This window comes from Schistocerca piceifrons, chromosome 2 (assembly GCF_021461385.2).
Source record: "Schistocerca piceifrons isolate TAMUIC-IGC-003096 chromosome 2, iqSchPice1.1, whole genome shotgun sequence".
In the NCBI taxonomy this organism is placed as follows: domain Eukaryota; kingdom Metazoa; phylum Arthropoda; class Insecta; order Orthoptera; family Acrididae; genus Schistocerca; species Schistocerca piceifrons.
The window spans coordinates 700,198,863-700,214,020 of NC_060139.1; the positions used below are offsets into that span (position 1 = coordinate 700,198,863).

At 41.0% G+C, this 15,158-nt stretch overlaps 1 protein-coding gene across 2 annotated transcripts in view; it reads left to right on the forward strand.

Moving 5' to 3' along the window:
- LOC124777267 (protein regulator of cytokinesis 1-like) overlaps positions 1-15,158 on the forward strand; it is a 251,101-nt gene that overhangs the window by 163,421 nt on the left and 72,522 nt on the right. For both annotated transcript variants that reach the window (XM_047252597.1, XM_047252598.1), the window contains exon 9: positions 10,518-10,665. In XM_047252597.1, coding sequence (XP_047108553.1) covers positions 10,518-10,665 — 148 coding nt within the window. The remainder of the gene's footprint in view (positions 1-10,517; positions 10,666-15,158) is intronic.

Genomic DNA, 15,158 nt, shown 5'->3' on the forward strand with positions numbered 1-15,158 from the left:
GAAAATCCCCAAAAATATGTGAAACTGTGAAACCACACAAAAATATGCATAAATTAAGTAACATGACGAATAAAAAGTTATAAGGAAATTTAAATAGTGGAAAATCCAGGATGGAATGTAATTTGTTGTTTGGAAATTGATCAATTTTAATGTAAAGTCATCAACTGAAGGTTGGTTTTGTACAGCTCTGTACTTTTAGGCAAGCTCCTATTGTAGGGAGTATGCCCTTTCCTTTCTTTGATCTTCAATTTAATATGGACTTCTAACTACAGTGCAACTTTTCGTTTTCCGCATTAGCAAGTGTTGCCAGAGGCAAAGAATTGATAAGTGACTAGTAAAAATACCATGTAATACAACAGATGGAACTCCCCCAGACCTTTAGCTCTCTCTTCTGGCACTTAATTATTGATCCACACTTCATCGATCTTAGAACAGCAAAAGTGAAGAGATACACATATAAATGATAAAAATTTCTCATGGTATGTATAAATACAAATCGTCAGTTACTCAAATAGAGAGAAATCTTATGGGACTTAACTGCTAAGGTCATCAGTCCCTAAGCTTACACACTATTTAACCTAAATTATCCTCGGGATGAACACACACACCCATGCCCGAGGGAGGACTCGAACCTCCGCCGGAACCAGCCCGCACCGTCCATGACTGCAGCGCCTGAGACCGCTCAGCTAATCCCGCGCTACCGGAATGAACTTCCTTCAATATTATACTTCTGAAAAATGCATAATTTCATATCCAGTGAGGACACTAATAATCATGCCATTGAGTCAACCAAAAACAAATTACCATCATTTTCATATCTACTTTCATTCAGTGCATCCCAAGACCTGAATGTTTTAATGATAAACATGTTGTTCTTGAAACATTTTGTCATGAATTGACCCACATAATTCCTGGTATCTTACCAAAAGTGTCCCACTGAAGGACGATTCATTTTCTTCTGCTGTCACATGAAAGTCTCCCATTATCATGTTGTAGGGTGCTCCACTTTCATTTATCAGTTTCTGTAACTCTACCTAGATGATGTCTACATTATCATCAGAATATGATAATGATGGTCCATAAACTTATAATTTCTGTGGAATATCAGTCATTTCTTTTAGAAAAAGTCTCGTTTTTATCCTTGTTATTCTTTTGGTATTTGTAATATATATTTAATGTTCTTATTTACCAGAAACTGTACTCTTGAGTCAATTTGCAGCTCTGTTACACTATAGTGAAATGTTTGTCCTGTTTTTTTATTAAATTTCTTCTCCACTCCCACTGATACTGATGTCAATCGTGAAAAATAGTCAAATATGTGTGGCAGTAATATAATTGGGTCATTCCATGTCAATTCAACCAACTTGAGAAAATGTTCCAGCTGATAGTCTCAGATTTGGCTGTAATTTAGCACACCAATGCTACCAAGTGTGGAACACTCATGTACAAAATTTTAAGTTCCCCTGCCAATTAGTTCCAGAATTACGGCTTGTGAAAGAAAGTGGCATGACACGGAAATTGCAACCCGTATCTGGCAATCTATCTTCAGACCCAACTTCAGGTCTTAATAACTTTGGAACTATTCTGCACAGTCCAGTGAAATTTTTACAACCCAGTAACATCCACTTAGAGAACACACTCTATGAATCAAAATGCCAACAACATATTTCTGAGGGAAAATAAAAAATTCCAAAATGTGATTTAAAAAATGTAATACGTTAAAAGGTACAGATTGTAGGTGCCCTCTATGCTAAATATAATTCACTCAAAAAGGGTGTTTTTTAAAAAAAAAAGCTGAATGTGGCCTAAACGCACACAGAACTCATCTTGCCCATATCAGTCACACAAATAGAATTACATGCACATGAAAATACAAAAAATTGAAAAATTACCTGAAAAACATAGGTTTTTGAAGTGTGGTAGCACAAAAGGGACAAGTGATATCCAAGCCAAATTTCAAACAATGCATAAATAGACCATAATATAATATGTGGCAAAATTTCAGCTTGTTATTGCAAGGCATTTGTGTGCAATAAAAGTTGACAGAGATGTATTTGGTTACGTTTCTTTTAACACGATTTATCAAGTAATAGTGATGATGCAGACAGCTTGTTTCAGATAAAGCTGCGGCAATTGTTGGGAACCATTTGGCAACAGAAAGCTAAACAGTGGTAATTTTCAGAGACAGAATGAGTCATTGTTAGGCAGGAACAACAAAGGAAACAAGCAACAATTACAGGTTACTCGCGTCTTTAAGATTCTAGTTCAGGCTGGTCAGTACTGTTGTGGAAAGTCAGTATGGAGGCAGAAGAGTGTACTAGTGGTGCTTTTGTTCAAACAGGTTGCAGTATTGGTAGAGCATAAGCATCTGGATGTCATAAAACAACATATGGAACAAAATGTGGCATTCACTTTGTACTGTATGATCTGGATGAATCGGACCAAGATTTGTTGCTATGGAGATCCGGGATACACCCTGTGGGCACAAGAAGTACAGTTCCAGGAAACTTTAGTGTTTTTTATCATCATATGAAAGTGTTTCTGGATAAGTATTCTTTCCTACAAAGAAGTTGTTTTGATCCATTTTGGATTCATAAGAAGACAGTGATGTGCGTAGTCTCAGAGAAATTGATACAGAATCAGTATTGAAAGTGAATCAGTGCATGGGACTTAACATGAAACCAGGACAAAAGTAATGTTCCAGGTGTGTTACACTGCTAAAAAATGAAGAATATTCTGATAATTTACATGACAGTGACGAATAGCATCAGCCACCTACAATCACAGTGGATGAGCAATTAAATACTTCAGTGACTGCTCTTGGTTTGTCTCCCATGAAGACACACAAAGTTGGGAAATGAGACAGGCCCATCTATGGTAGAAAAAAACGACAAGAAGCTCAAATGGAATTAAAACACTAAATAGCTGACACACTAATGGTGGAAGAGGAAGAACTATCTGCTCCAAAGGAACAGAAATCATGCCAGAAATGATCTGATTTGGACAAAATTGTGCATGATTTCAAAGAAAAATGTGCCATATCCACACGTCAGAAAAAAGCAGCTATTCTTACTATTGCACCTTCCAGCTGGTCTACTGACTACACTGCAAAGGAATTCAATGTTTCTACATATATGGTAAAGAAAGCAAGGAAAATGAAAGCAACCCAAGGAGTGCTTCCACAACTTCAGCAGGCTCAGGGTAAGCAATTCAGTTCAGAAATAAAGGTGCTAGTGTCGGAGTTTTATGAAAATAACAACTACAGCCGAATAATGCCTGGAAAAAAATACATGTAACGGTGAAAATGGGAAATGTCCGTGTACAGGTGCGAAAAAGACTGTTGCTATGCAACATACCAGAACTATATGTAGAATTCAAGGAAAGGTATCCCAATACCAAAGTAGGTTTATCATCTTTTTTTCAATCTTTGGCCAAAATGGGTTGTGCCTGTAAGTGCAAGGGGCACTCACAATGTTTCTGTATGTGAGACCCATCAAAATCCTAAGCTGATGTTTGCTGCTATAAAGGATTATGGTCTGGATTACAAAGGTGCAATGAAGCTGCTAGTGAGTGCCATCAGTTCCTACCAGTGCAAGATACACAGGTGTGAAAAGTGTCCTGGTAAGGCAAATCTTGCAGAACACATGAATAACAAACTGTATGGTGAACTCCTTATGGATGACGATGAACTTGTTTCTTATCAACAATGGACACACTTGTTCGCACAAGCCTTGAAACAAAGCAAAGTACAGTGGAAGATTTTGTTGAAATGTCAAAAAACAGACAAACTGACCACACACAGCTTAACAGCAACAGCACAATCGGCTTATCTCCAGTTTTGTAAGGATAATTTGAAACAAGATGAAATTATAGTAATACTAGACTTTTCTGAAAATATGCATTTATAGTTCAAGATGCCATCCAAGGATATCATTGGGACAACAGTCAAGCAACTCTCCAGCCATTTGCGATTTACTATAGAGGTGAATCAGGTGATGTGTCTGTCATGAACCTGTGCGTTTTTAGTGACTGTTTAATTCATGATGCCATTGCAGTTCATGCACACATTCGCACTGTCATGGCATATGTGAAAAACAAGCTGCCTCACATACAGTTTGCAAAATTCTTCAGTGATGGGGCAGCTAGTTAGCACAAAAACTGTAAAAATCTCAAAAATTTATGCATGCATTATCATGATTTTCAGATTCATGCAGAATGGAATTTTTTCGCAACAAGTAATGGTAAAAATGTATGTGATGGTATTGGTGCTATCATTAAACGCACGGCATCACGAGCTAGTCTGCAGCACCCTACAGAAGGTCACTTTCTAACACCTCTTCAATTATTTACCTGGGTACAGAAAAATATCTCTGGCATACAATCACTCTATGTTTGAAAAGATGAGGTGAAATCAGTCAAAGAGTTGGCAAAAAGCAGACTAGAACAGGTTAAAACTGTTGCAGGCACAAGGAGCCATCATCACTTCTCTCCAGCGGACTCTGACAATGTGCAGATGAGCAGACTGTCCGGTTATAACTATAGGTTCATGTACAACATGTCTCTTCACGGTGAGCCGGCCAAAGTGGCCGTGCGGTTAAAGGCGCTGCAGTCTGGAACCGCAAGCCCGCTACGGTCGCAGGTTCGAATCCTGCCTCGGGCATGGATGTTTGTGATGTCCTTAGGTTAGTTAGGTTTAACTAGTTCTAAGTTCTAGGGGACTAATGACCTCAGCAGTTGAGTCCCATAGTGCTCAGAGCCATTTGAACCAACCATCTTCACGGTGTGTCTGACTCTGGATTCAGAAGCAAAAGCAGCAACATACAACCAGGTTGCTATGTTATTGCTGTTTATGATGACAAATGGTACTTAGGATGTGCTGCCAAGTGCTGTGAAGCAGAAGGCGATGTATTTGTGAACTTCACGGCACCAGCAGGACCAGCAAGGTCATTTCATTGACCACGTTTGGCAGACAGGTGCTGGATTCCTTTTGAACATATTCTTATGACAGTTCCAGTTCCTACCACAGTGTCAGGAAGACAGTACAATTTGCCACTCAATGTACAGAGTACAGTAGCAAAAGTGTGGGAGTACTTCTGTTCGAAGCACAGTTGACTGGTTTTTAGCAGTAAACATTAATGATAGGTTGTGTTAATAAGTTTGTATGTTGTTGCTTATTGATTAAACAGTTGTGGGAGAGGATAAGAAGAGACAGAATAGTTTACAATATGTTTTTACAAAATTGTGTTGTGGAACAATGGCCACGTCACCAAATACATCTGTCAACTTCCATTGTACACAAATGTCTTGCAATAACATGCTGAAATTTTGAGATATATACCATTATGGCCTACTTATGCAGTGTGTGTGGAAGTGGCTTGGATACCACATGTCCCTTTTGTGCTACCACACTTCAAAAACCCATGTTTTTCAGGTAATTTTTCAAATTTTTGTATTTTCATGTGCATGTAACTCAGTTTTTGAGACTGATATGGGAATGATGAGTTCTGTGTCTGTTTAGGCTACATTAAGCTTACCACAAAAAAAAAATTATACCCTTTTTGAGTGAATTATATTTGGCATAGAGGGCACCTACAATCTGTACCTTTTAATGTATTTCATTTTTTTAATCACATTTTGGAATTTATTTTCTCTGAGAAATATGTTGTTGGTGTTTTGATTCATGGAGTGTGTTCTCTAAATGTGTGTTACTGGGTTGTAAAAATTTCACTGGACTGTGTGGAATAGTTCCAAAGTTATTAAGACCTGAAGTTGGGTCTGAAGATAAATTGCCAGATGTGGGTTGCAATTTCCAGGTCACCCCACATCTACATCTACATCTACATGACTACTCTGCAATTCACATTCAAGTGCTTGGCAGAGGGTTCATAGAACCACAATCATATAATCTCTCTACCATTCCACTCCCGAACAGCGGGCAGGAAAAACGAACACCTAAACCTTTCTGTTCGAGCTCTGATTTCTCTTATTTTATTTTGATGATCATTCCTACCTATGTAGGTTGGGCTCAACAAAATATTTTCGCATTTGGAAGAGAAAGTTGGTGACTGAAATTTCGTAAATAGATCTCGCCGCGACGAAAAACGTCTTTGCTTTAATGACTTCCATCCCAACTCGCGTATCATATCTGCCACACTCTGTCCCCTATTACGTGATAATACAAAACGAGCTCCCCTTTTTTGCACTCTTTCGATATCCTCCGTCAGTCCCACCTGGTAAGGATCCCACACCGCGCAGCAATATTCTAACAGAGGACGAATGAGTGTAGTGTAAGCTGTCTCTTTAGTGGACTTGTCGCATCTTCTAAGTGTCCTGCCAATGAAACGCAACCTTTGGCTCGTCTTCCCCTCAATATTATCTATGTGGTCTTTCCAACTGAAGTTGTTCGTGATTTTAACACCCAGGTGCTTAGTTGAATTGACAGCCTTGAGAATTGTACTATTTATCGAGTAATCGAATTCCAACGGATTTCTTTTGGAACTCATGTGGATCACCTCACACTTTTCGTTATTTAGCGTCAACTGCCACCTGCCACACCATACAGCAATCTTTTCTAAATCGCTTTGCAACTGATACTGGTCTTCGGATGACTTTACTAGACGATAAATTACAGCATCATCTGCGAACAACGTAAGAGGACTGCTCAGATTGTCAGCCCGGTCATTTATATAGATCAGGAACAGCAAAGGTCCCAGGATGCTTCCCTGGGGAACACCTGATAACACTTCAGTCTTACTCGAAGATTTGCCGTCTATTACTACGAACTGCGACCTTCCTGACAGGAAATCACGAATCCAGTCACACAACTGAGATGATACCCCATAGGTCCGCAGCTTGATTAGAAGTCGCTTGTGAGGAACGGTGTCAAAAGCTTCCCAGAAATCTAGAAATATGGAATCAACTTGAGATCCCCTGTCGATAGCAGCCATTACTTCGTGCGAATAAAGAGCTAGCTGCGTTGCACAAAAACGATGTTTTCTGAAACCATGCTGATTACGTATCAATAGATCGTTCCTTTCGAGGTGATTCATAATGTTTGAATACAGTATATGCTCCAAAACCCTACTGAAAACCGATGTCAATGATATAGGTCTGTAGTTCGATGGATTACTCCTAATACCCTTCTTAAACACTGGTGCGACCTGCGCAATTTTCCAATCTGTAGGTACAGATCGATAGGTGAGCGAGCGGTTGTATATGATTGCTTAGTAGGGAGCTATTGTATCAGCGTAATCTGAAAGGAACCTAATCGGTATACAATCTGGACCTGAAGACTTGCCCGTATCAAGCGATTTGACTTGTTTCGCAACCCCTAAGGTATCTACTTCTAAGAAACTCATGCTAGCAGCTGTTCGTGTTTCAAATTCTGGAATATTCCATTCATCTTCCCTGGTGAAGGAATTTCGGAAAACTGCGTTCAATAACTCCGCTTTAGCGGCACAGTCATCGGTAACAGTACCATCGGCACTGCGCAGCGAAGTTATTGACTGCATCTTGCCGCTTGTGCACTTTACATACGACCAGAATTTCTTCGGATTTTCTACCAAATTTAGAGACAATGTTTCGTTGTGGAACCTATTAAAGGCATCTCGCATTGAAGTCCGTGCCAAATTTCGCGCGTCTGTAAGTTTTAGCCAATCTTCGGGATTTCGCGTTCTTCTGAACTTCGCATGCTTTTTCCGTTGCCTCTGCAACAGCGTTTGGACCTGTTTTGTGTAACGGGGGATCAGTTCCACCTCTTACCAATTTATGAGGTATGAATCTTTCAATTGCTGTTGCTACTATATCTTTGAATTTGAGCCACATCTCATCTACATTTGCATAGCCAGTTTGGAAGGAATGGAGATTGTCTCTTAGGAAGGCTTCTAGTGACACTTTATCCGCTTTTTTAAATAAAATTATTTTGCGTTTGTTTCTGGTGGATTTGGAAGAAACGGTATTGAGCCTAGCTACAACGACCTTGTGATCACTAATCCGTGTATCAGTCATGATGCTCTCTATCAGCTCTGGATTGTTTGTGGCTACGAGGTCAAGTGTGTTTTCGCAACCATTTACAATTCGCGTGGGTTCGTGGACTAACTGCTCGAAATAATTTTCGGAGAAAGCATTTAGGACAATCTCGGAAGATGTTTTCTGCCTACCACCAGTTTTGAACAAGTATTTTTGCCAACATATCGAGGGAAGGTTGAAGTCCCCACCAACTATAACCGTATGATTGGGGTATTTATTTGTTACGAGACTCAGATTTTCTCTGAACTGTTCAGCAACTATATCATCGGAGTCTGGGGGTCGGTAGAAGGAGCCAATTATTAACTTAGTTCGGCTATTAAGTATAACCTCCACCCATACCAATTTGCACGGAGTATCTACTTCGACTTCACTACAAGATAAACCACTACTGACAGACACAAACACTCCACCACCAATTCTGCCTAATCCATCCTCCTGAACACCATCTGAGACTTCGTAAAAATTTCTGCAGAACTTATTTCAGGCTTTAGCCAGCTTTCTGTACCTATAACGATTTCAGCTTCTATGCTTGAAGCTCAGGGACTTTCCCTGCACAACTACAACAATTTACAACTACAATTCCGACTGTTCCTTGATCCAAGCACGTCCTGTATTTGCCATGCACCCTTTCAGATTGCAACCCACCCCGTACTTTCCCGAGGCCTTCTAACCTAAAAAACCGCCCAATCCATGCCACTCAGCCTCCGCTACCCATGTAGCCGCCAGCTGAGTGTAGTGAACTCCTGACCTATTCAGCGGAACCCGATACCCCACCACCCTATGGCGCAAGTCAAGGAATCTGCAGCCAACACGGTCGCAAAACCGTCTGAGCCTCTGATTCAGACCCTCCACCCGGCTCTGCACCAAAGGTCCGCAGTCAGTTCTGTCAACAATGCTGCAGATGGTGAGCTCTACCTTCATCTCGTAAGCAAGACCAGCAGCCTTCACCAAATCAGATAGCCGCTGGAATCCAGAGAGAATTTCCTCAGATCCAAAGCGACACACGTCATTAGTGCCGGCATGTGCCACCACCTGCAGCTGGCTACACCCTGTGCTCTCCATGGCATCCAGAAGGACCCTTTCCACATTAGGAATGACTCCACCCGGAATGCACACAGAGTGCACACTGGATTTCTTCCCCTCCTTAGCCGCCATATCCCTAAGGGTCCCCATTACGCACCTAACATTGGAGCTCCCAACTACCAATAAGCCCACCCTCTGTGATTGCCCAGACCTTGAAGGCTGAGAATCATCCCCTGAAACAGGGCAGGCAGCTGCATCTGGCTCAGCGAGACACAGTGCCTGAAACCTGTTTGTCAGACGCACCGGGTAGGCTTTCTGATCAGCCTCCGGGGACGTCTTTCGCTCCCTACCACGCCTTGGAACGAGCTCCCAATCAACCACAGGTGACGGCTCAGCCCCACTGCGGGCAGCAACCGGGGCAACCACAGCGGCAGACCTATCTGGGGACAGACGGGACGAGGTTGACATCCCTGTGATACCCAAGTCCGGCTCCCCACAATGGTGCCCATTGGCAACAGCCTCAAGCTGTGCGACCGAAATCAGCGCCGCTTGCAGCTGTGAGCGAAGGGATGCCAACTCAGCCCTCATCCGAACACAGCAATCACAGTCCCTGTCCATTCTGATCGATGTTGAACAACAGTTACTGAAACACGAGTCCGTGCCTAGATAACGCAAGAGAAACACGCAAAGAATGTATTAACTAACCTGTACAAATGCCTAACGACTGCGCTACAATCTGCCTGAATTTACGATTACAGTAACTAATACTCGAAATTACACCTCCTATACGAAACTCACACGCAATTTAAGTAAGAATCTACGAAGAAACACTAAAGCGCTATGCTACAACTCTCAAATACTATAATATGCCCGAAATTTATGAATTAAACAATGCAAGTACCCAAAAACACGCAAAAAAATTGAGAATTAAACTATGTAACAAATAAGTAAGCTAGGGGTATACGACTTGCTGCTGCAGCTGCCTATCCAACGGCGGCAGGGAGCACACCTTCTTTCACAGGTTATAATTCTGGAACTAATTGGCAAGGGAAACTAATACTTTGTACACGAGTGTTCCACACATGGTAGAATTACTGTACTGAATTTCAGTCAAATCTGAGACTATGAGCTAGAGCCCCTGGTTGAACTGACATGGAATGACCTAATTGCTGGTCGTATTAGAAATAATAATTACTAATACGAACAAAGCAAAAAGAAAATGCGACAGTTTTATTAATTTGGCTGGTAGACCAATGCAGCAGCCCATAAAATCAAGTCTGGCTCATTCTGCTTCCTCCACATTTATTCGCAGAGGCAGCTGTCAAAGAAATTCTTGCACTGTGTAGTGCTTGCATTTCGTCTTTCATGCTTTTAAAGCCAGTTGTTAAAGATATTAGTAGGTTAATTTATAAATGTGTGATTTTATGATATGTTGTGTGAGATTTGTCTGTCTTTTATTATTTAAGGTGTCTCCTGGACCTTGCCATGGAACATAAAAATCTCTGGGAAAAATTTCTCTCACTTGAGGAAAAATCTCATGACAAGGATAGGTTATTCAAGAATCGTGGAGGTGAGCTGCTGAAGGAGGAAAAGGAAAGAAATCGCATTCAAAAGGTTTGTCTCAGTCCTCAGTTTAGCTTTCTTTAACTATAGTTTGCCACTTTCTTTATAAGTTACAACCACAACTGTTGAAATCAGAGATTTTCTGTTCTCTTTTAAGATTTAAGCTCATTATAAAATAACTAAAAAGAGAGGGAGGAAAAAAGGAAAGAAATATTAAAATTCAGTTATTCGTACGCTTGTCTGATTGTTTCTATTTCCTTTTAAAATATCTTCAAAGCAAATGTAAAGACTGAAAAAATAAACTACCTTCTTGCATCCAGCAAGCAGTGTACAAAGGCTACAACAATGATACAGAGTCCATCAGACAATTTGCAGAGAGTAAAAATTTGCTGATCAGAACGTTTGGTATGTGATTTCCTTAACCATACCACACTTACGCAACATATCTTAAATAGCATAAAAGAGGAAGTGGGATGGAATCGAGGTTGGCAGTCACAATTTATAATTAAGATAATTTATTGACCTTAAGCCTTTTACGGAATTTGAAGATTACAAATTGTGGACGACCCACTAGATAAAGCTTTGCAAATACAGTTAGAAAACCAACATTCTCGGTACTCAAATAAACAGTCTCATATGAAGTAAACAGAAACTTCAGAAATTCAAACTCCCATATAGGATTTTGCTCAAAATATAATAAAAAGAATTACCAGTAATGGGTGACTTAATGACACTTGATATCAGTACCAAGCTAAGATCCAATTACGTAATATGATAGAACCACTTAAATAAAAAAACTACAGCAGTAACACTGATCTTTAAAAGTAAATGTTCACATACTCAGTCACGTTAATAAAAAAAATTACTAGAAAGTGCTGCACAAGGAACTCGGCAGATGCTTTGCAGCTTAAGGTTTAGCCAGTTGCCAATCCGTAATATTTAAAGAAACATGTTCATATACGAACAGGTTACATGCAATATATATTTCTATGTCTACCTGCTTAACCTGCCTTGGCGGAACGAAGATAAATACTAAAATTTGGAAGGCGATATGTGAACAACTCCTGGTAGTGGCCAGTTTCTTAAACACTGCCAAGTCTAGACCTCGGACGACATTTCACTCCCCACCAAGGCGCTGGCACAATCGAAAGTTTCTGCCTGAATCACAAAGACTTTCCAATAACTCTGAAACATAGAAACACTCGGCAGAACCTTTGACTCAATATATGGGTAAGTGTGTAAAGGAACACGTTACACTACTGACAAAATCGCAACTTTGACCTTAAGTATTTTATGCATGGACAACTGTGCAGACTTTGAAAACGCCAATATAAAATCATTTGATTACAAGATACACAAAGCACTAATAAAACTTCTGAGAAAACTTTCAAATAATGGCCACCACCTAACTAGGCCAACTGAACTTTTCCACACGATCTTAAGGTTAGACTATGAAAGTCTCACCACAGTAGTAAAGTTTAAATGTCTCTGAGTGCATTGGACAACAAAATACAACTACGACCTCTTACTTCATATCACATACAAAATACGAGGGAGCTTCATTTCAAATTTTATTCTCAGCAAAGTCACAGAACTTGTATCTCCAAGCTGCCCTTGTCGCCAAAATGCCCAACCAATTTCACACCACAACATGTAACGATCATCACGCTCGTTTGGCAGCCGTTGACACTCGTCTCCCAGCGAATGCCACGAGATCTTGAGGGTTACCCGTCGAAGACTAACAACCAACTCGCTTCGCCCGCCAACCCAGAAGGTAAGACATGTGAAAAGCAAAGATAACTTAGCTCAACCCCAATCAATCTCAACAATACATGAACAAAATAACGCTAGTGTCAGCTCACCACGGCTCAACGTTATCATAAGAAGTCAGTGGCTGGGAGCTTGTGGAGAATGGCTAAGAAACTAGAAGTGCATTGATGTAAGATTTCTTCACTATGAATCAGAACGTAAGTTTGCCAATAAATGACTGTCAAGTTCTGTGAACCATTCAGAGCTAATCTAGATTCTTATTCCTGTAGGACAGGAGGTAATAAGCAGACCACATGCAAGAGTAAATCTCAGAAGCCAGCAAGAGTAAATCTCATAAGCCAGTTCCCACACATCAACGTACCAAATCCCACTCTGTCAGGTACCAAGATTATAAGTAATCAGATGGCATGCCCCTGATGTACAGGTGCTACAACTTCTCATTACAGTAGTTTCCTTTTGTGCCACCAAACAAAGGCGTATGTTTCCCCTATTTTGTACAAGAAAGGGTCTGTAAAACTATCTGAGCATGTGCCTTCACATGCATCTCAAGACAGCTCCCACTTAACTGTTAGCTTCAAATATCCAACTGGTATGGATTCTGCTAACCATTGCAACATCTGTTAGAACATATGTCCTCATCTGTTGTGCAAAACCATTGGGATGCTGCACAGTACAGTCCATCAGAATTGTTGCATCCTAGTTTTTTCCAGCAACGTGCTCCTTAGGTCTTATTATGTATCATATGCAAAAGTGGGTGATCCCATTGCTCCATCTCTTATTTGAACAGCTATGCAGCTTCCAACTCTTATGGCCCATTCCATTATTCAGCTTCTGCTACGCTTCCAAACTTTGGTTCTGAACAGAAAGGAGGTTAACATGTAAATCAAATGATTAATAGTATTACTTTTTTGCAGACAATTTATCATTCTTTGACTAGTGCAAGAAAAAGTGAGGTAGTGCCTTAGCTAGTACAATGGACTCACATTTGAGAGGATGATGGTTCAAAATACCCGGCCGGCCATTCTGATTTAGCTTTTCTTTGGTTTCTCTAAATTGTTCAAGGCAAATACTGTGATGGTTTCTTTAAAAGGAAACAGCCGATTTCCTTTCCCAGCTATCCTTTTAATCGGAGCTTGTCTTGGTCTCTAATGGCCTCGAAGTTGACGGTACATTAAACACTGATTTTCCTTTCTTCCTTCCTAGTGCAAGCAATTCTGTGCATTGATTCAAAAAGTTTCACTGCTTGTTCAGTGAATCCCACATTATGTTACATTAACAAAATTAAAATGACCATTTTCTGATTATAGTTTCACCTTCACCTGGAAAGGCAATGACTCACCTTTACCATACTGATGTATGGCGCACACACCCAAGTAACAGAACTCAATATTAACTGGCCTTTGAATTCTGGCTCTTCTTCTGGCAGAAAGTACACTCACAGCCACCCAAACACACACTGCCTCTGCATCTACATGATCACTCCGCAGTTCACAATTAAGTGCCTGGCAGAAGGTTCATGGAAACACTTTTAAGCTACTTCTCCACCATTTCACCCTCAAACAGCAAGCTCTGATTTCTCTTATTTTATTATGATGATACTTTTCCTTATGTAGGTGGGTGCCAGCAGAATATTTTCACACTCTGAGGAGAAAGTTGGTGATTAAAATTTCATGAGAGAAGATCTTGCCGTAGTGAAAGATGCCTTTGTTTTAATGACTGAAACCCCAATTTGTGTATCATATCCATGGCACTCGCACTCCTATTTTATGGTGATACAAAACGAGCTGCCCTTCTTGGAACCTTTTTGATGTCATCAGTCAGTCCTATCTCGTGCAGATCCCACACTGCACAGCAATACTCCAGAAGGGGATGGTCAAGTGCTACCTAAACCTGTTACATTGTTACATTTTCCAAGTGTTCTGCCATTATTCACTGTGATGGTGACACTGATCATCAGAGAGCAGTTGCCTGAGTTCATTCATGTGGGGCAGGGGCAGGGGCAGGGAACAACACGGGGGGGGGGGGGGGGGGGGGGGGGCTAATGGGGAATGATAAATAAGTCAGTGGCTACACAATGAGATGGAAAGAGTTTTGTGACGGTAGAGCATATATCAGATGTATGGAGAAATAGAAACACTGAGAGGGAAGGTGAAGGAAGGAGGTTAGAGTGGGGAGAAAGGGGAGAGGGAAGGAAGCAGAGAGAATGCCCACTTGGAGGAAGGGGGGGGGGGGGGGGAGAAGAATGGTGGGATGAGGCAGCACGCGTTCTGGGCAGGGAAAACTGTGTGGACAGTCACAGAAGAGAGAGGGGAAAAGGTGAGCTGAGGCAGGAAAAAAAGGTTAACAGAGATTTAGGCCAAGGAGATTTCGAGAACACAGGATATGCAGGAGAGACAGTTCCTACCTGTGTAGTTCAGATATACTTGCGCTGGAATGGAGTATCCAAATGGCACCAGTAATCAAGAAGCCATTAACTGATTTGAGTTGCAGTATACAGCATTTTCAGCAGTTCGGTGATCAATTTTCCAGTTTGCCACAGTTTGGCGGTAGCCATTCGTTCGAGTAGGCAGTATGTTACCTATCATGCTCACATAGAATGCTATCCAGTAATTGCAGCATAGTTGATATTTAACACGGCTGCTTTCATACACGACCCTGCGTTTTATTGGGTAGGAAATGCTGCTGAATGGGCTATGGTAGGCAGTGGTGTTTGGGAATATGGGACAGGTCTTGCACCTGGACCGTCCCCAAATGAACAACCTATTGTGTGCAGG